Genomic DNA, 21,085 nt, shown 5'->3' on the forward strand with positions numbered 1-21,085 from the left:
TTTTTCACTCATTAGCATGTGGTTAATATCAATAAAGAGAATTTCTACATAGTTTCCAATTGCAGCATAGAATTCCATCATATCCTGATTTATTTATATCATACCCTTTTCTTATGATTCATACTAACTTATGTTAGTAGATCTCAACATTTAGCTGATAAAGCCTTACCCCACCTATAAGTTTTACTTAACATATTCCAAAGACTTATGATCTATGTGGGTATTAAAAATGTGATTTTTAAATTACATAATGAAATTTGTGATTGTTTAAAAAATCTGCGTAACTCCAAATGACCATAAGTGTGAAAGTGTCATGATTCCAAAAAGTTTGAACCCCACTGATAGCATGATATGAATGAGGATGGTAATTATTGGGTGCTGTGGGAATATGTGGAAGGAGTACATGTTCTAATCTTTCAGAGCCAAAGTGCTTTGCCTCTTTGTATAATATATTAATATGATACTGTTCAATATGTGGTATTCCATGTACCTAGTCTGTGTCTTGAGACTCTTATTGATGTCCATTCTTTTTACTTATTAAATTATTTTCTTTATTGAGTTATGTTTGGAAAATGCATATTGTACATTTAATATGATACTTATACATAGTAATGACTACCACAATTAAATCAATTTATGTTTATTTTAAAAAAATTCCTCAAGAGGGATTGATTCTTTGTCAAAGGTATGTCACAGAGCCACATTGAATTTAAATACCCTTTCTAATCAGTGTTAAAATTAAGTTGTCCTACCTGTATTAGTTTCCTTGGGCTGCTATAATAAAATAACACAACATGACTTAAAACAAGAGAAATATATTCTTTCATAGTTCTGGAGGCTAGAAGTCAGTCTAAAATGAAGGTATGGGCAGGACCATGCTCCCTTTAAAACCTATGGGGGAGGATCCCTCCCTCCTCTTAATTGTAGGTACAGGGAAGAGTCTCTCTTTTTCTTCTTTGATGAGGAGGCCTGTAAGATTATAATTCCAAACTGATGTGGCTAAGTTTCCTACTACATAGAGAATGTAAGTTGCTATAGAGAAAAATGAAATTAGCAGGCAGAAAGAAGCAGAGGTAAAGGCAGGAGAGAGAGAGAGGACGCTGGAGAAAGGGCCCAGGAATCCCTTTATCTAGAAGTACCCTACCTTTTCTTAAGTTTGTTTATATACGCCAGTAATTTATTCTTTTAAAACTGAATTAGTCCAAAGTGGGTATCTGTCATTACAACCAAACAATAGAGCAAACTAGTGATTCTTGTTTCTCCAATGCCTAGATTTTGCAAGAACGCATCAGAGTTTAGTATCTTTTTATTATAAGAAAATAATTAATGATCATGTGTGAGTTTTCAAGTTATGTGTGTGTGTGTGTGTGTATGTGTGTATGTACGCTTAAATGTCTATAGATTTTCTCAGAATTAACTAAGAATTTTAAATCCTTTCTTTTGAGTGCTGTATATTATTGTATTAGGATACCATAACTTCAGGGGTACTATTTTTCTGATCCCTTCCATTTGCGTATCTTAATCTAAGACTTCACATTATATTTACACTAAAACTTGCTAATTTTAGATAACATACGTCTCATAAAATATGAGTTTTTTTTTCTTTTAGGAAAAACATTCTAAAAATAGACCAGCTAAAAAGAAAATTCCAAGAGATTATGCAGAATGGGATAAGTATGTTTTATATTTTATCTTTGAAAAATTCTTTTCCAATCAATACTGTAACTTAAGACAAATATTATGTACCTAAATATCTCAAGGGTACCAAATTATTTTAGTAGACTACAAAGAATATCTAGCCTAAGCACTTCTGATCTTGTTTTTCAAAGGAAAATAAAAAAGACTACATCCTTTTGTGTATAAAATCAACCAAAAATAAATAATGCTGTTTTTATACTCATCAAAAAAAGTACAAACGTTTTAAATTGAGAGAAATTACTCACAATTTTAATTACAAGGTTCCAAACATATTTCATCTGATTAATATTTAAATCCTTACTTAATAGCATGTTTTCTTAAGAAGGAATGTAAATGACTTGAAAAACAAACCTATTATGCATTTTTTGCATATGTATCAAAAAGACACAAGCATCCCTAATGTGAAAAGCTCCCAAATCTGAACTTTTTAGCACTGACATGATGACTCACATAGAAAATTCTACATTGTAATACTGAGTATCATGCACAAAATTATTAAAAATATTATATTAAGCGGGGTGCAGTGGCTGAGGCATGAGGATCTCGAGTTCAAAGGCAGCCTCAGCAATTTAGCAAGGCCCTAAGCAACTCAGTGAGACCCTCTCTCTAAATAAAATACAAAATAGGGCTGGGGATGTGGTTCAGAAGTTAAGTGCCTCTGGGTTCAGTTCCTGGTACCAAAATTTAAAAAAAATTATGTTCAGGCTATGTGTATGAGGTGTATATATAAAACATAAATAAATTTTGTGTTTTTCTTGGGCCCCATCCCCAAAATAATTCCATTATGTATATGCAAATACTTCAAAATCTGAAAAAAAAATTTGAGATATGAAACACTTCTGGTCCAAAGAGATATTTAGCCTGTAATACAAATAAAGAATATCAATAACAATTTTATTTTCTTACTTGTATTGTTATTTTCTCAGTTTTGTTTTTTTTTTCCCATTTAAGATTTGATGTGGAAAAAGAATGCTCAAAAATTGATGAAGATTACAAAGAAAAGACTGTAATTGACAACAAGTCACATTTGTCTAAAATTGAAAGAAAAGTAGACACAGCAGGTAATGGGGAAACATAAGAATAATTTAGTAGTCTTCAAATTTTTTAATTATAATAAAAACTGTTCCCCTGGAAGATATTGTCTTTGAGTGCTACACAGATTTTCATTAAAAATTTGTGGATTTTCTTTATCAAGTTTATTTCTATCTTTTAACTACTTTATGTGAATAATAGTTATAATAAATAAATGTAGTAAGACTTCAAAATATAAATGTATTTTTCTTACTGCAATTTTTGTTTGTTTGTTTGTTTGTTTTTAGTTACAGATGGACCCAATACCTTTATTTAATTTATTTATTTTTATGTGGTGCTGAGGATCAAACACGCCAGGCAAGCGCTTTATCACGGAGCCACAACCCCAGCCCTCTGCAATTTGTTTTTGTTCCTTTTTTTATCCTCTCTTTCCCAGAAATTTCTCACATTTTTCTTATTTGCCCCAAACAAAAAGATAAAAGAGTTTTCATTTAAAGTCCATAGATGACTTTTAATGAAACCAATTATAAAAATAGGGGCTGGGGATATAGTTTAGTCGATACAGTGCTTGCCTTGCATGCACAAGGCCCTGGGTTCAATCCCCAGCACCATAAAAACAAAAACAAAAAAACCTCTAAATCCTCAAAAATGCTGAATTTCTAATTAAAAAAGGGAAAATATCCTGAAATTTAGGAAACCTTTTATTTTATTTTATTTTATTTACTGTTTCTACTTCAGTTAGAATAAGCACTCTTGGTGGCCAGGGGTAGTTCTGTGGTAGAGCACTTACCTGCTATGTGTGAGGCTCTGGATTTGATCCCCAGCACTGCAAAAAAAGTATTCATGGATTTAAACCTTAAAACATTATACTTTCACATGTAGCACTTAATATTTATTTCTAGGTCTAAGTGAGAAGGACAGGGGTTTACTTGCTATTCGTGAAAAAGAAAAAGGAAATGAAGCTTTCAACTCTGGCGATTATGAGGAGGCTGTGATGTATTATACTAGGTTGGTTGTGGTTTAAACTTACCATTTTAAAAAATGCTAATGTTTTAATTATTAAAACAACATAAATAAGCTAATTCTATTTTAGAATTGCTCAAGGTATTGTACTTGTGCCTTATCATACATTTACTTTTGTTTGTCTTGTTTTTTCAATATTTCCTCAAACCTCTCTCACTCTCACTCCATTCCCACCTTTGACAGATCACCTGGCTTTCCTATTTTACAGAGAGAATAGAAACTACCTGAAAGGAACTTTGCAGAAGGTCCACTCAGCATAAATGTTAAGAACTTGTGTTCTGTAGTCAGACTGCCTGGACCTAATCCTGGAACTTATGATATTCCCTCTGACCACAGGGGCTTTGCACATTCTGAGTCTTCTATTTAGAATGGCCTTCCCTCTTCTCCTTATCTATTACATTCCAACTTATCCTTTAAGACTTAGCCTTTGCCTTACTTCTTTGAAAAAGTCTTCTCTGAACTCCCAAACTAGGTTAAATCTCTACCCTACTCTATGCCACCCCCGCCCAAGTTTATAGGCCTTTATAACAGTCTTACCTCTCATTTGTAGTACTTGTTAAAGGAACAGTGTATGATTTTTTTTAAACTTTTTTTTAGTTGTAGATGGACACAATACCTTTGTTTTATTCATTTATTTATTTTTATGTGGTGCTGATGATTGAACCCAGTGCCTCACACATGCCAGGCAGGTGCTCTACCACTGAGCCTCAACCCCAGCTCCAGTGTGTGATTTGATACTAACTGAACTGTCAGCTTGTACGAGCAGAGCCTACTTGTCCAATTTTTTTTTAAACACCATTGTATCCTTATTTCCCAGCAAAGTTTCTGGTTCATAGCAGAGTTCAATAAATATGCATATGAGCTTTTGAATTTCTTATATTCCATTAAAAGTTGATGAAGATCCTAAAGTACTGTTACAAACAGTACTCAGAATCTTTAAAGCTACCTTCAAATTAATTTCTGACCAATCTTCCTTCCAATTGTAATGAGAAATTGGTTTTCAGTGTTGTGTCTCTAAAGAAGTTTGTCTTTGTTGAAATGGGTACAAGACAAAAAGGATATTTGATGGGTGGTTCATTCAGTGCAGCCTCCCTTGTTCAGTTCTGACACCTTTTTCTTGTTTATTTCCATCCGTGGAGATTCTCTTGTCCATATGGGGAACAACATTTTCCTTACCTTCCTTTAAGGAGTCATATAGTGAAAGAATTAAAGTGGTGCGGTATGATGGTTAGGGAACTCAGGCTGCCACCTCTGACTTTATCGCCTGTCTTGCCTTGGTTTCCCCAGTGTGAGACAGTTACAATAGTGCCAACTTCAGAGCAGCTTGAAGATGACATAAGACAAGTGTCATGAAGGCAGGATAACCCCGCAGTAACAAGAGCAGACAGGTGCGAGTCTTGCCTGTACCCTTTACTAGCTGTGGACGTGGAACTTCACCGAGCCACTCCATTTCGTCTGCTTTCTCATCTGCAAATTGGAAGGAGCAGCAATACCTCCTCTATGGATTGTAATGGGGGTTCAATGACCTGTGTGTGTAGTGTGCTCAGTGGCTGGCCAGTGGGGAATGCTCCGTGTCAGGCCTTCCTGTTGTTTACCCTTACATGTATTTTCCATGTCTGCTGTCTGTCCTACCATGTAATGCCTCTATATTCATCCTTAATGATCTTGTTAAATTGACCCTGTTTATGACGTTTCCATTTTCACATTCTATTTCTCTTCTGGATTTAGTAAATTCAATGTACTGATACCCTTATGTTTCCCATATCTGGGTATTCATTATTTCACAGCCTTCTATACCCACTTTTGAAGCAACAGCAGATAGATTTTTAAGTTTTTCCTTTTCATTTCTACTTCATTTTGCACTGATATCCTTAATCTAGCAAAGTTTGTTTTCTTATGTTTGTATTCTTCATCCCACTAACTACTCTCCTGTTCCTTCAATTAAATTTCCTCAATTAAATTACTTTATGATCATCCTTAGAATTAAATCTGTTTTAGTTACAAACTGATTTGTTTCTGTTAACACGATAATAGTTGAATAAAGACTATCAATTGTGATTGATTACTTCATTTTGTTTTGTTCTATGAAATTGTTTCCAAGAATTCAAAAAGTGCATTTGATATTTAATGTTAACTGACCTACTTTTGAAAGTGACCTATGGGTATTTAAATTCCTATGTCACCTCTAAAGTCTGAGTTTACTTTAAGCTTTAATTAGATTTTTAAGCATTTGTCTAAATGTGGATTTTATATATTAAATTTTATTTTATTATATTTGATGATTTAGGCTGTGTCAGTTTGCTAAGGTTGCCATCCCAAAGTACCACAGAGAGAGTAGCTAAAACATGAGTAATTTGTTTTCTCACAGTTTTTTAATATTAATTTTTTAAATTTATATATGACAGTGGAATATATTATAATTCATATTACACATATAGAGTACAAATTTTTCATATCTCTGGTTATATACAAAGTATATTCACACATGTATGTCTTCATACATGTACTTTGGATAATGATGTCCATCACATTCCACCATCATTTCTAACCCCAAGCCCCCTCCCTTCCCCTCCCACTCCTCTGCTCTATCTATAATTCATCTATTCCTCCCCCAAGCTTCCCCTCCCTACCCCACTATGAATCAGCCTCCTTATATCAGAGAAAACATTTGGCATTTGGTTTTTGGGATTGGCTAACTTCACTTAGCATTATCTTCTCTAACTCCATCCCTTTACCTGCAAATGCCATGATTTTATTCTCTTTTATTGCAGAGTAATATTCCATTGTGTATATATGCCACATTTTTTTTTATCCATTCATCTATTGAAGGGCATCTAGGTTGGCTCCACAGTTTAGCTATAAACATTGAAGAAGTCTGAGATCAAGGTGTTGGTGGAGTTGATTTCTTCTGCAGCCTCTTTCCTTGGCTTGCAGGTGGCTGCCTTCTCCTATATGTTCACGGGTGTGTGCGTGTTCTGATTTCTTCCATAAGGGCACCAATTTATTGGAATAGGGCCTACATCACTTATCTCATTCTCACTTAATTACCTTCTTGAAGTCCCTATCTCGAAGAATATTCATATTCTGAGGTACTGTGGGGGTCAGGACTTCAATGTAGAAATTTTTGAGAAACAGTTCAGCCCACACATGGGTTATAAAATTGTTTAATCTACAACTTTAGCTGAAGTGTTTTTTTTTTGTGTGTGTGTTCTTAGGTTTACTTTAGGCCTACTTGTTACCAACAATTGTTTCTCTTATAGGAGTATCTCAGCGCTTCCCACTGTAGCTGCCTATAACAATCGAGCTCAAGCAGAAATCAAATTGCAGAACTGGAATAGTGCTTTTCAGGATTGTGAAAAGGTCTTGCAGTTAGAACCTGGAAACATAAAGGGTAAATATTCTCTGATGCTTTTAAATTTATAGCTGGGTCTGTTAAAGACCATTTGTAGATACTTAATATATACATTAAAAATATTTCAGATAAACTCAGATTTCCATATGTGAGTCGTCCCCTCTGTAGAGTTACTTTTAATTTTTACTTGAATTTAAGTCCCTGATTATTTGTTTTGAAGTATTTAATAATCCCAAAAGATTGAATAAGATTTTCCCATTAGGGGAATCTGAGTGAAGATACACAGGGACTCTCTGTACTACCTTTGCAACTTTTCTGTAACTTTCAAATTTTTCAAAATGAAAAAGTTACCAAAAAAAGATAATTGTTACAACCTGGATATTTGAATCTGAATAGCAGTGGCAGTAGCTAAAGCATGCTTAAAGCACAATGCTACAATTTTGATTAAATTTATGGCACAATAATTTATCTCTTTAGGTTTTCATGGCTAATTCTAAGACTAAAATCTAACTTCTTAGATTTATATTTTTTAAAAGAGGCATATTAAAATATGTCAGATATAAATTTCTCACTTTTTAGATTACTAAGCCTGATATTTTTCAAAATATTCAATTATTACACTAAGTTCTCTCAGTAGTTAATGGATAATTATGAGACTAGAAAAGCATTCGTTGTTGCAGTAAATAATTATAAAATTATCCATTGAAGCTTACCAAAAAAATCTAATGCAGACTACCAAAGGGCTCAATTTTTTTCTTTTTTTTAAATTTATTTTTAGTTTTTTTTTAAGGTGGACACAATATCTTTATTTTTATTTTTTTAACGTGATGCTGAGAATCGAACCCAGTGCCTCACGCATACTAGGCGAGCATGCTACACTTGAGCCACATCCCCAGCCCCCAAAGGACTCAATTTCTGAAGCTAGCTGACTTAAATCATCAGATACTCTCAGTTCCCTGTGCTAAGTAACTCTAATCATTTTAGAGATGTCTAAAATAGATTTTACTAGTGTGCCATATTCTGAACATTTAATAGTATACTAAATTTCAATAAGGAAATTTAAAAATTTTTAGAAAATGATAAGAAAATATTAATGGTGTTTATAAGAAGGAAAGCATTGTTTAGTGAAAACTTTCCCAGTACTGCAGCATAGGGTGTTGCTTTTGAAGGTATGCTAAAGTATGGAGTCTTTCAGCCTGTGGAAGAGCTGCCAGGACCTTTTTTTTTTGTTTTTTTTTAAGTGTGTTCAACATGAAAATGGGTGTATGTAAGCTTTGCATAATTATGTCTTAAAGTGTCCAGTGCTACCTGTTTTTTTCAACTTGCCAAATAGTTATAACTACAATATGATATGTTAAAACATATAACTTTTATTTTGGTAAATTTTCAGCTCTTCTCCGCCGTGCCACTACATATAAACATCAAAACAAGCTCCAGGAAGCTATAGAAGATTTGAGAAAAGTACTGGATGTTGAGCCTGATAATGATTTGGCTAAAGTAAGTGTAGGAAGTGATTTGTCACCTAATTCTATAATATGCTATTTCTGAATTTATTTTAAAATGGTATCAGGGGCTGGGGCTGTAACTCAGTGGTAGTGGACTTGCCTAGACATGTGAGGCACTGGCTTTAATCCTTCGTACCACATAAAAGTAAATAAATAAAAAATAAAGGTATTAAAAAATGGTATCAGTTTTGCTGAATAAATTATGTTGAGGATTAGGTCCCAGCTTTAAAAGAGATATCCCAGACATCCCAAAATGTTAACATCTCTTTTTTTTTTTTTTTGCTACTGAGGATTTAACCCAGGGGTACTTTACCACTGAGCTACATCCCCATCCTTTTATTTATTTATTTATTTATTTTTGAGACAGAGGTTCACTAAGTTGCTGAGGGCCTTCCTAAGTTGCTGAGGCTGGCCTCCAACTTTCAGTTCTCCTTTCTCAGCCTCCTGAGCCACTGGGATTACAAGAGTGCATCACCATGCCCAACTTGAAAACAGGTTCATAAGAAAAAATTGTGTAAAGGTATAAGCCTACCTCTCAGCAGATGCAGGCAGTACTTTTCTCTGGGGTAATCTCAGTTTATCATGCAGCATCTGTATTAAGGCCTAAACGGTAGAGGTAAGTGTTAGGAACTGGGAAGGGTCTGAGATTTTACTCTACTTGTAAATTAACAAGGTAGCTCAGCAAAGGATACCAGATATCCTGGATCAGACAGAAAGGTCTACTCATGGTACACCATGCGGATGAGCTGCACATTCAGGTCAGGTCCCTTTGTTCCTGAGCCCCACAAGAGTGATGTGGAGTGACCCAGATGGATGCTGCACTTCAGTGGGTGTGTGGGAAGATTGAGGAACTGAAAATAGGGGAAAGCTCATTTTTTTTTTTTTTTATGATGGGCTGTGAACAAACTGCCTATCTTTGCTTCAGAGAGAAATATTGTCTTCATTATATTGCAGAGTAAATAGACTTGCCCTGTCATTTTCAGGGAAATGCTATTTTTGTTTTACAAGCCTGTTCGCTGTACAAACATCCTTAAATATAATCCGGAACAAAGGTGATTTAGTGCTTCTGTTCGCAGTATGCCCAGAAATAGGATAAAATTGTGGAGAATTGCCTTTCCACAATAAATTGTCCCTAAATTTCCACACACACCTATTGGATAACCTGTTGCACTCTCTCTATGTCCTTTGTATAATGGTTATAGTGATTAAATGTTAATTTAACAGTATTATAAAAGAAAAATTTGAAAAAGAAAAACCACCTATGATATTACTATCCAACATGATTTCATGTTTACACATTAACTTTAAGTCCTTATCCAAATGCATTTTTATCTTAACCACATGGAATTAACTCAAATGGACCATCTACCTTAATGTAAGACCTAAAATAAAAGTTCTAGAAGAAAACATAGGAGAAAAATCTTTATGATGTTGGATCAGACAAGTATTCTTCAAGTGACATGAAAAGCACAATCCATAAAAGAAAAAACTGATAAGTTGGATTTCATCAAAATTAATAATTCCTGCTCTTAGAAAGGCACTATTAGAAGAGCGAAAAGATGGCTAGGCACAATACAACAAGACTGTAATCCCAGTGGCTTGGGAGACTGAGGCAGGAGAATCGAAAGTTCAAAACCAGCTTTAGCAACTTGGTGAGTCCCTAAGCAACTTAGTGAGACCCTGTCTCAAAATAAAAAAATAAAAAGGGCTGGGGATGTGACTCAGTGGATGAATGCTCCTGGGTTCAATTCTTGTGTCAAAAAAAAAAAAAAAAAAAAAGAGAGAGAAAGAGGGAGAAGAATAAGAAGAAAAAGATAAGCAAGTTACATACTGGGAGAAAATATTTTTAAATCATATATTCAACAAAGGATTTGTATCAAAAATATGTAAAGAACTTTCAAAACTCAGTAATAAGAAAATAGGCAGCTAATTAAAAATAACCTCCTCCCCGCAAGGATGGGGATCTTATCCAGGGCCTTTTGCTGGCTAGGCAAGCTCTCTACCACTCTGCTGTATCCCTGGCCCCAAGCAAAATATTTGATCTGACACCAACCAAAAGAGACACATAGATGGAAAATAAGCACATGAAAAGATGCCCAATAACATTGGTCATCACTGAAATGCAAATTTAAAATCACAAGAGATAAAAAGAGTGAGATTGGAACTGGTTTCCCTCTATATGTAATCTGATATTTTTCTCTCACAGTCTTTAAAATTCTATCCTTATTCTGTATGTTAGGCATTTTCATTATAATGTACATTGGGTCTGTTGTAATTTTGTACATGTGGGGTCCTATATTTGATTTTCCATTCCATTCTTTAGGTTTGGGAAATTTTCTGATATTATTTCATTGAAAAGATTGTGCATTCCTTTGGTTTTTATCTCTGTGCCTTTATCTATCTGAATAAATCTCAAATTTGGATTTTTCATGTTATCAATAGTTCTTGAAAGTTCTATTCATAGTTTCTTAACATCTTCTCTCTGTGGTCAACTCTGTTTTCAAGATTATGTATTTTATCTTCATTGCCTGAGGTTCTTCCAAGTGGTCTGGTCTGTTGGTGGTGCTTTCTTTTTTTTTTTTGGTACCGGGGATTGAACTCAGGAGCACTCAGCCACTGAGCCACATCTCCAGCCCTATTTTTGTATTTTATTTAGAGATAGGGTCTTAGTGAGTTGCTAAATGCCTCACTATTGCTGAGGCTGGCTTTGAACTCGCAATCCTCTGTCTCAGCCTCCTAAGCCACTGGGATTACAGGTGTGTGCCACTGTGCTTGGCCTGTTGGTGGTGCTTTCTATTTATGTATTTATATTTGCAGTGCTGGGGATTGCACCCAGGGCTTCATGCATGCTTGTTAAACATTCTGCTACTGAGCTACATCCCCAGCGCTCTGCTAAATTTTTAATTTGATTTATTGTTTTTTTCATTTTGAGGATTTCTACTTGTTTTTTTTTTTACGTTTATTTTTTTCGTAGTTGTACACAATAACTTTATTTTATTTATTTATTTATTTTTATGTGGTGCTGAGGATGGAACCAAGAGCCTTGTAAGGCGAGTGCTCTACTGTTGAGCCATAACCCCAGCTCTGTTTTGTTTTTTTTTTTAATAGATTTTCCACCTCTTTATTGAAGTGATCTTTCTCTTCTTGTATTTACTCTCTGATTTCACTTCTTATTCCATCTTTTAATTTGCAGATTAGTTTAACTATGTACATTGTAAACTCCTTTTCTGACATTTCTTCCACTGTGGTGTTGATGGATTCTTGGTTTGGGGTGATTTTTTTCACTTGCTTTTTCATGTTGTTTGTGTGTCTACCCATTTAGCACTATTGATCTGAGGCATCAGAGTTTCTACCCGCTGGACTTATAGTGTCCCTGAAGGTTTCCAGTATCTCACTGTTTAGGGGGAGACAATAATAACAACAGCCAATACAAACAATATATAGCATTTAACCAAATAGTTCCTACAGTGTTAATTATCACAATAAACAGAGATGATATGACCTGTTATTGCCTACAATAAAACCAGCAAGTTTGCAAATGGGTTTATAATTTCAAATGGTGCCAGCAAGAGAACAGAAATGATATAGGATGTGATGATTATGAGGGAGGAAGAAAGAAGAAGAAGTAAAGAAATTAAAGGAAGAGTGAAAGAACAATAGAGATTGCCTGTTAGTGAAAGAAAAGAGGATCAAGGGAAACAGGTAGGATAAAAATATACATAAAGTAAAAATTTTAAAAAACTAAAAATAAACAATTATGAAACAAAACCAAAATATATTAATTAAACATCCTAGTTCACAGAAAACTAATGCATGAAAAATAACTGGCTTCAAAAATGCTAGAAATGAGAGAAAAAAAATATGAATACATATAAATGTTCATGTACCATTAAGGTCACAATTAAACAGAATAATAATAATAATAATAATAATAAAGATCCCCATAAAAGTTAAGGAATTCTTTCTGTTGGATTCAAAAGATTCTCAGTAGTTTTAGGTGGAGTCATCAGGAGTGTGATGCTCCACCCTCTGGATTGCTGGAGTGAGAGAGGGTAATCCCTTAGGCAGAATTCCTGGTGGCAGGGTTTAGGCTTAAGTGGGCTCTACACTCTTTACTGAATACTAATTGGTCTGAAGATTTTAAATCAGGGCACCTCCAGGGCCCAGTACTTGCTGGTCCACACTGAAAGACTATACCCCAGGGATCTTCCCTGGGTTTCACTCATGTGGTGGAGAAGCCAACTTTTAGTACCCTACATCACCTCTGGACCCCACGTTTTCTGGACTCTGGTTCAGTCTCCAATCTCTTCTACCTCCTGCCTTTCTGCGTTCCCAGCCAGATGTCTCTCCCAGCTGGTCCTACAAGCAGCAGGATTGGAGGGGGAGAGGTTGAGCTGGGTGGGTTTCCATGACCAGTTGTCCCCTGGGTAAAGCTCTCTCCATGTTTGATTTTCTCTTGGTCACTTAAGCACACTCTATGTCATGCAGTGTATGTTTACTGGGCCTGTATTTTGAGCCAAACTTGGGTTTGCCAGGAATTGGCCCCCTCAGCTGCCAGCCCCTTTGCATTGGCTGAAGAATGGTTCCTTCCTTTGTCCTCTGCACAGTGCTGGGAGAAATGGTGCCCCACCCCCCAACACCAGTGCAGCATGTCTTTCAAGTTTGTTGGGCAGTGTCCTTGATTTCTAAATGCTCTGTATCCAGACATGCCACGGGCCTCCTAAAAATGCGGGTTACTTTAATTCCTTTATCCCTCTACTGTGCTCTTGGAGGGACCACTCTGTCTGGAGCTTCTGGCCCAGTCGTGGCCATGGCTATGTTGCTGGGGATGTCTTTCTTATTTTATTATATCCAACCTCCTGTGTCCCTGATCTGCTTTGAATGGCCAGTTTTAAATTCCAGTAAAGTTCCCCGCTTTTTTTTGTTGTTCATCAACCTTGTGGAAAGGCTGCCTATGTGCTTTCTTTGTTTCACTGGCATAAAGCATTTTAGAACGTCCAACGTTATTCATTAAAAAAAGCACATGTGCACAGTAAGAGACTAATATAATAGTGTAAGGGTCCGGCGAACGACGGAGGAAGAGACCACCAAGAAACCGACTCATGCAACCACAGAAGGGGGTTTATTGAGAATCCAGCACGCTGGGGCTCCATGCTCACTCAACAAGGGAGAGCGGCCCAGAGCCCCAAGCAGGGGTTGAGCAGTGCTTAAGTACACTTTTTGGGGAGGGCGGGGGCTCTGCATACATCAGAGCAAATCATCATGAGGCGTGAGAAAATCAAACAACAACTCTCAAACATGATTAGTTCATTCATTGGCGGGAACAGGTCGGGCGGGAGTGATAGGTGAGTTCTAAGGAGGGGGGGTACATTCAAACTGATTGGTTTGGGCCCTGAATGCCTACGTGCCAAACTGCACAGGGTCCAGGTTATTTATCTACTGGATAGTCCCGGGAATTGTTTTAACAGCTACAGGAATTTCAGGTTTTGGGTGTAGCATAGGAACTTAACAATACCTGGTCCTTTACATTTTAACTCAGGCTTTGCAGCTTAGAAACTTTACAGTACCCGGTCTTTTACACTTTAACTTCAATTTCTTTTACTCTTACAATAGCAATAATTAATAATAAAATATGACAGTACAGCAATATGCTATATATGCAAATGTCCTCTCTCTTTCGCTCTCTCTCTCTCTCTCTTTCTCCCTTTCTCTCTCTCTCTCTCTAGTTGAATGGATCTTCAGTTAACTGAAACAGCAGACATCAAAATGCTGGATAAGAAAGTTTTGTGATTGTTAGAAAATATGAACAGGAGATAAATAAATAAATATTTATGTAATTTTTACTAGATAAAAAAATTTAAAAAGCACATATAGCATGATTTTATTTGTGCAGAACTATACATTTTTGTGTGTCTGTATGCCTAGAAACATCTGGGGAGATTATAAAAAATGTCAGTGGTATTACTTGAGTGGCAGGATTTCAGGTGATTTTTTTTCCTTCCTTTTTTATACTGTTACTCTAAGCTTTTTACAGTATATATAGTTATAATCAGATAAAGCAAAGAAGTAGTTTTGAAAAAAATCATCATAAAAAGCCTTGTGTTTTATTAATTTCTTAATATTTTCTTTTTCTTATCTGAAAGAATGGTTGTTTTTTATTAAAGAAAAACATTGTCATTAATGTTGTGATTTACAGAAAACCTTATCAGAAGTCGAAAGAGATGTGAAAAATTCTGAACCTGCATCTAAGACCCAAACTAAAGGGAAAAGGATGGTTATTGAGGAAGTAGAAAACTCAGAAGATGAAGATGAAAAGGGAAGTGGAAGAAAACATGAAGATGGCAGTGGAGATAAAAGTAAAATGTCTTCTCTATTTTGGTTATGCAGAAAACTACCTGCTTATATAATGAGCTAGCTCAGTTTTTCTGTTTGTACAGAAATTTTAAGTCTGCCAGACTTTTTCTGGCTTTACCGTGCAAATCTACAAGCAAATTTAGCTTATCTTTTTCTTGATACATTTTAGTATAATCTTCCCAATGCTTTTTTCCTCTTAGTCTGGCACTTTTTTCCTAGTGCTCAATTTAATTCCTAATTATCACCTTTTAATGTAAACGGCTGTGTCTATATGACAATAATCATTTGCAAATTGACCTTAAATCTGTCTCTTAGGTGATTGTGTGTAATCCACTGGGTTGCAAACAAATGTATTGGCTTCAAGTAAGGACTTGGGTGGACTTGTTTATATACCTAAAATGAATACATTTTTGGGAAATTCTTCTTGTCTCTCTCAAAAAATTTAAATATGCAAAACAAATGTTTCAAAAAATGAATATAGACTATATAAAATTTCATGGTTATAAGATAAAACAATGAATGGGAAAAGATTTGTGTACACGTGCATTAATATGCCATTGTTCTTTGTTCCATAATTTTACCTTTTCTAGAATGAAATCAGAGTGTGTGTAATGTTTTGAGATTAGCTTCTTTCACTATACATTGTCCCTGAGATTTGCTGATGTAGTTGCATGTATCATTGGTTCATTCCTCTTTTTTTTTTTTTTTAGTTAAAATTCCTTAATTTTTTATTCCTGGTACCACACCACAATTTATAGGGCAATATATTTGATATAAGGGAAAAAAAAAGACTATGATTCAACAGATAAAAGACCTCAGGAATGTACATCTGATTGACACTGTATTAACCAGTAACTACATTGCATTAACCAATAGCTACACTTTTTGCAAACTGTGGCTATGACATCACAAGAAGGGTTTCCTGTTTAAGCTGCAATAACTCTGGCTATGGATCATCATTTCTTCTGTGTCAGGTTTTTGCAGTTATTCTAATGTTTTTGTGATGATTGTCTCAAAGTAACCTGTAGCTTTTCTGACAACTCCTCATTCTCTCTCTTACTAAGAACTGTAGCCTTTTTATACTGTTTTAAAAACCTTCTTCCACATTCCACCATGGTCTCCACCAGATCCATACCCACCAACACAGGGACTGCCAGAGCTGCTCTTATCAAAACTGCCTGCCTTCATGGGTTTATAATTTGATTTCTGTTGTTCACTGTAATTTCCAAAATTATTATAGCTCCAACCACCACGGTGGTTAGTAATACCAAAAATTTCTCCTTCATGTTATGATGACAATGAGGCATTGTAACCATATGACTTCCTTCACTACCACCATATCCACCAATTTGGTTTCCATATCCTAGTCTGCCACCACCACTTCTCTACTATACCCAGAACTGCTACCATAATTGTCGTCATTACCTCCAAATCCACCTCCACCACCACCACCGTAGCCTCCTTTTCTGATTGAGTTTCCACCATGGCCAAAATTACTTTTGCCACCTCCAAAGTTTCCTTCATGATCCATAAAGTGCCAAATCTACCCCAAGTTGCTGCATCTATGTCTTCAACACACAAGTCACAAGACCTTGGAACATTTACCATTATCAAATAATTTGTGAGTGTGCCCATTTCTCAATATGTTCTCTTTAACTATCATCTGTAGTTTCAGACTTCAGACCACTAACAAACAGCTTCCTCAATTGTTGTGATTCCCTTGGATCATGCTCCCCACAGTAAGCCCACAGAGGCAATGATGGTCAGAGTTCACTTCATTCCTCTTCATTGCTGAGTAACATTCCACTATATGGGTGTACCAAATTTGTTTATCCAGTTGGTTCAAGGATATTTAGGCTGTTTCTGGTATTTGATAATTATGATTATAGCTACTATAAACTTTCATGTGCAAGTTTTTGCATGAAGGGTAAATGTCTAAGTAGGCTTGCCAGCTCATATGGCAAGTGTATCTATAACTTTATCAGAAATTGCCAGACTCTTTTCCAGAGTAACTGTACCATTTTTTCATTGCTATATGAGAGTTTACGTCACATTCTCATCAATATTTGGTAAGACCAGGTTTTGTTAATCCATTCTATTAAGTATATAGTGGCTTCTCATTATGTTTTTTTTTTTTCTTGGTACTGGGGATTGAACTCGGGGGCACTTGACCACTGAGCCACATCCCCAGCCCTATTTTGTATTTTATTTAGAAACAGGGTCACACTGAGTTGCTTCAAAGCTAAGGCTGGCTTTGAACCTGAGATCCTCCTGTCCCAGCCTCCCGAGCCGCTGGGATTACAGGCATGTGCCACCATGCCTGGCTCATTATGGTTTTAATTTGCACTTTTCCTAATGGCAAATGATGTTGAACATCTTTTCATGTGCTCATTTGCCATCTCTATATCATTTTTAGCAAAAGGTCTGTTTAAATCATTTCACTAATTTTTTAAAGTGGGTTGTTTTCTCACTGTTGGTTTTTTGTTGTTATTGTTGTTGTTGTTGCTGCTGCTGCTGTTGTTGTTATTTGGTACCAGGGATGGAACTTAGAGGTACTCCACCACTGAAACACATCCCCAGCCCTATTTTGTATTCTATTTAGAGACAGGGTCTCACTGAATTGCTTAGGGCCTCACAGTTGCTGAAGCTGGTTTTGAACTTGCGATTCTCCTGTCTCTGCCTCCCAAGGTGCTGGGATTACAGGTGTGTGCCACCCCGCCCGGCCTTACTGTTCAGTTTTGAGAAATCTTTTTGTATTTTTGATGTCTTGTTGCAATCCTTTGTTAGCTATGAGAGTTGCAAATATTTTTCCCTGTCTCTAGCTTTTTAAATTTCTTTAAACATTGTTTTCAACAGAGCAAAAGTTTTTAGTTTTGTTGGAGTCAAATTTACACATTTTTTATTTTTCTGTTTTTTAATTTTTTTTGTACCAGGGATTGAACTCAGGGGCACTCAACCACTGAGCCACATCCCCAGCCCTATTTTTTATTTTATTTAGAGACAAGTTCTCACTGAGTTGCCTAACACGTTGCTCTTGCTGAGGCTGGCTTTGAATTTGGGATCCTCCTGCCTCAGTCCTCAGCCACTGGGATTACAGGCTTGCCTGGCAAATTTACACACTTTTAAAAAATGAACTGTGCTTTTGACCTAAGGATACTTTGCCTAACTCAAAGTCGTGAAGAATTTTCTCCTGTGTTGTTTCCTTTTCAAAATTTATATTTTGCAAACATATTTATCAATTATGGGCTGATTTTTATATGGAATGTGAGAATTAGATTGAGTTTCAATTTTTTTTTTGCATATTGATGGCTAGTTGTTTATTGGAAACTATCCTTACATCTTTGAATTGCCCTTGCACCTGGCAACATTGGCAGGTTTATACATTTCAACTTTTGGGAGTTATTATACATAGTATTTTTTTAATTTTACAAAATTAAAAATTCATGTGTTCATTTTAGCCTATAGAAAAAAAATCAATTGGCGGGGCTGAGGCTGTAGCTCAGTGGTAAAGTGCTTGCCTCGAATGTGTGAGGCACTGAGTTCAATCCTCAGCACCACATAAAAATAAATAAAGGTACTTTGTGTTCATCTACAACTAAATAAATATAAAAAAAATCAATTGGCCATGTTTGTGTGGCCAGTAGAATCTAATTTTGGCTGCCATTCTGTTGCATTGACTGAAGTGTCAATCCTTTCATCAGTACCATACTGTCTTGATTCAGATTGCTTTAGAGTTAAATCTTAAAATCAGGTTGTGTGATTCTTTCTGCTTTATTTTTCTCTTACAAAATTATTTGACTATTCTAGCCTCTCTGCCTTTACATACAGTTTTAAAGTCAAAATTTTTGGAGGTTTATTTTATTTTTTCATGGTCTGCAATTCTTTCATTTAATATTCAGTTATATTTCTTTTTTCAGTTATATTTATTTATTGTATAAAATTACTGAACAGTCAATCAATTAACAATAAGATCACCTAACATTTGATGACTGTTTTACCACAAGTCTTTATTATACTACTAAAATGTACTATCTATATGCTCATTGCAAAATAGGAGTGATTTTCTCTTGTCCATCATTGTAATAAATAGTAGAGTATAATAAAAGGATGGCAAATATGAAGCAGTAAAATCTGTTTCTCTAGATAAAAAAATCATACTGAGAATTTGATTGGATATTGAATTTATAGATAGATCAGTTTGGGGGAGAAGTGACATTACAATCATATGGAATTTTCTAATCCATGAACATAATTTGTCCTTCCATTTGTTTAGATCTTCTTTGATTTTTTTCATTAGCATTGTATGGTTTTCTACAACATTGGCAGATTTATACATTTCAACTTTTGGGAGTTATTATACAAAGTATTTTTTAATTTTACAAAATTAAAAATTCATGTGTTCATTTTAGCCTATAGAAATGTGATTTATTTATTTATTTATTTTTGTACATTGACTTTGCATTGTGCAATCTTGCTAATTCACACATTCAAGGATCCTTGGAATTTTCTTCATGGACAAATATGTTGTCTGCAAATAAGGAAAGTTTTATTTTTTATTACAATTTGTACATCTCTTTTTCCCTCTTATTGTACTGGCTAAAAAGTAAAATGCTGAACAAATGGTGAATCTTAGAAGGCATGCATTTGGTCTTTGATAATCAGACTGAATGTTACCTTTTGGTATCTAATTGGTTCCCTTTGTCAATTTAAGGAAATGGCTTTCTAGTTATAGTTAGTTGAGCTTTTATTTTTAACTGATGTTGAATTATTTTGAATGCTTTTCTGCATCACTAGATTTGATCATATAAATTTTCTTCTGTAGTAAGTTACTGTATTAGGTTACATTCTTTGGCTGAGGTTTGAATGTTGAGCAGGACTTGAATTTTGAGATAAACCAATTTATCATCATATATTATTATTTTTATTTATTGGTGGATTTTATTCATTAATATGTTATTGAAGATTTTTTGCATCTATTTTCATAAGAGACATTCTAGCCTTGAGAGATTGATTATAGTCTTCTTATCTTTCTTTGATTTTCATTCATTCACTCATAACTGTACTTTTCTGGATTTTGATTTATCAGGGCAATGCTAGCCTCATAAAATTTGTTGGGATGTTCATCCTTCACTTCTATTCTCTGAAAGAGATTGTGCAGAATTGATGTTATTTCTTCTTTAAACATTTGATCAAACTTGTCACTGGAACTATCTGGCCCTGGAGGTGGGGGCAGGTAGAGGTAGGTGTGTGTGGGGAGTGTGGGTGTGTGTATGATTCTAAATTAAAAATTCATTTTCTTTAATAGATCTACAACTCTCCAGGCTATTTTATTTCTTAAGTGAATCCTGGTAGTTTGGTAGTTTCAAAGAATTGGTCCATTTCACTTAAGTTGTTGGGTTTCTCTTCATAGAATTGTTCATAGCACTCCCCAAGTGTTAATCAGTTTTTCATTGCTGTGACCAAAAATACTTGACAAGAACAACTTAGAAGAGGAAAAGTTTATTTTGGCTCAGTTTCACAGGTTTCAGCCCTTGGTCTGCTGACTCCATTGCTGTGAGCCAGAGGTGAGGCAGATCATTATGGTGAAGGAAGTTGCTCAACACTCATGGCAGCAGGAAGAAGGGGTGGTGAGGGCGGACAGATACACCCTTCCAGTGCACGCCTCCAGTGACCTAATTCCTTCAATTTGATCCCACCTCCCAGCAGTCTATTCAGCTATCAATGGCTTTAATCCAGCAAATGGATTAATCTACTGATGAGGCCAGAGCCTTAATCCTTGCCTAAAAGCCCCACCTCTGAATCTAGCTGTATTGGGGATCATGCTTCCAACCTATGAGCTTTTGGGGATATCCCCATCCAAACTGTAACATCTTGATTATTGTTTTAATGTTTAGTAGGTCTGTAGTAATCTCCTTCTTTTCCTGTTGTTGGTAATTTGTGTGTTTTCTCTTTTTTTCTTTGCCAATCTGGCTAGAGATTGATTATTGTTACTGATCTTGGCAACATACCAGCTTTTGTTTCACTTATCTTTTTTTCTGCTTTATTTTTCTTTTTCAGTTTCATTGATTTCTGCTCTTTGACGTTTCCTTCCTTCTACTTGTTTTGAGTTCACTTTACTCCC

The 21,085-nt window shown here is 35.4% G+C and overlaps 1 protein-coding gene across 1 annotated transcript in view; it reads left to right on the forward strand.

Annotated features, from left to right (window-relative positions):
- The window catches only part of Spag1 (sperm associated antigen 1), a 62,705-nt gene that overhangs the window by 10,783 nt on the left and 30,837 nt on the right, over window positions 1-21,085 (forward strand). The window contains exons 5-10 of the mRNA XM_048801921.1: window positions 1,610-1,674; window positions 2,650-2,759; window positions 3,633-3,738; window positions 7,014-7,144; window positions 8,496-8,602; window positions 14,807-14,966. Coding sequence (XP_048657878.1) covers window positions 1,610-1,674; window positions 2,650-2,759; window positions 3,633-3,738; window positions 7,014-7,144; window positions 8,496-8,602; window positions 14,807-14,966 — 679 coding nt within the window. The remainder of the gene's footprint in view (window positions 1-1,609; window positions 1,675-2,649; window positions 2,760-3,632; window positions 3,739-7,013; window positions 7,145-8,495; window positions 8,603-14,806; window positions 14,967-21,085) is intronic.

This window comes from Marmota marmota, unplaced genomic scaffold (genome assembly GCF_001458135.2).
Source record: "Marmota marmota marmota unplaced genomic scaffold, marMar, whole genome shotgun sequence".
In the NCBI taxonomy this organism is placed as follows: domain Eukaryota; kingdom Metazoa; phylum Chordata; class Mammalia; order Rodentia; family Sciuridae; genus Marmota; species Marmota marmota.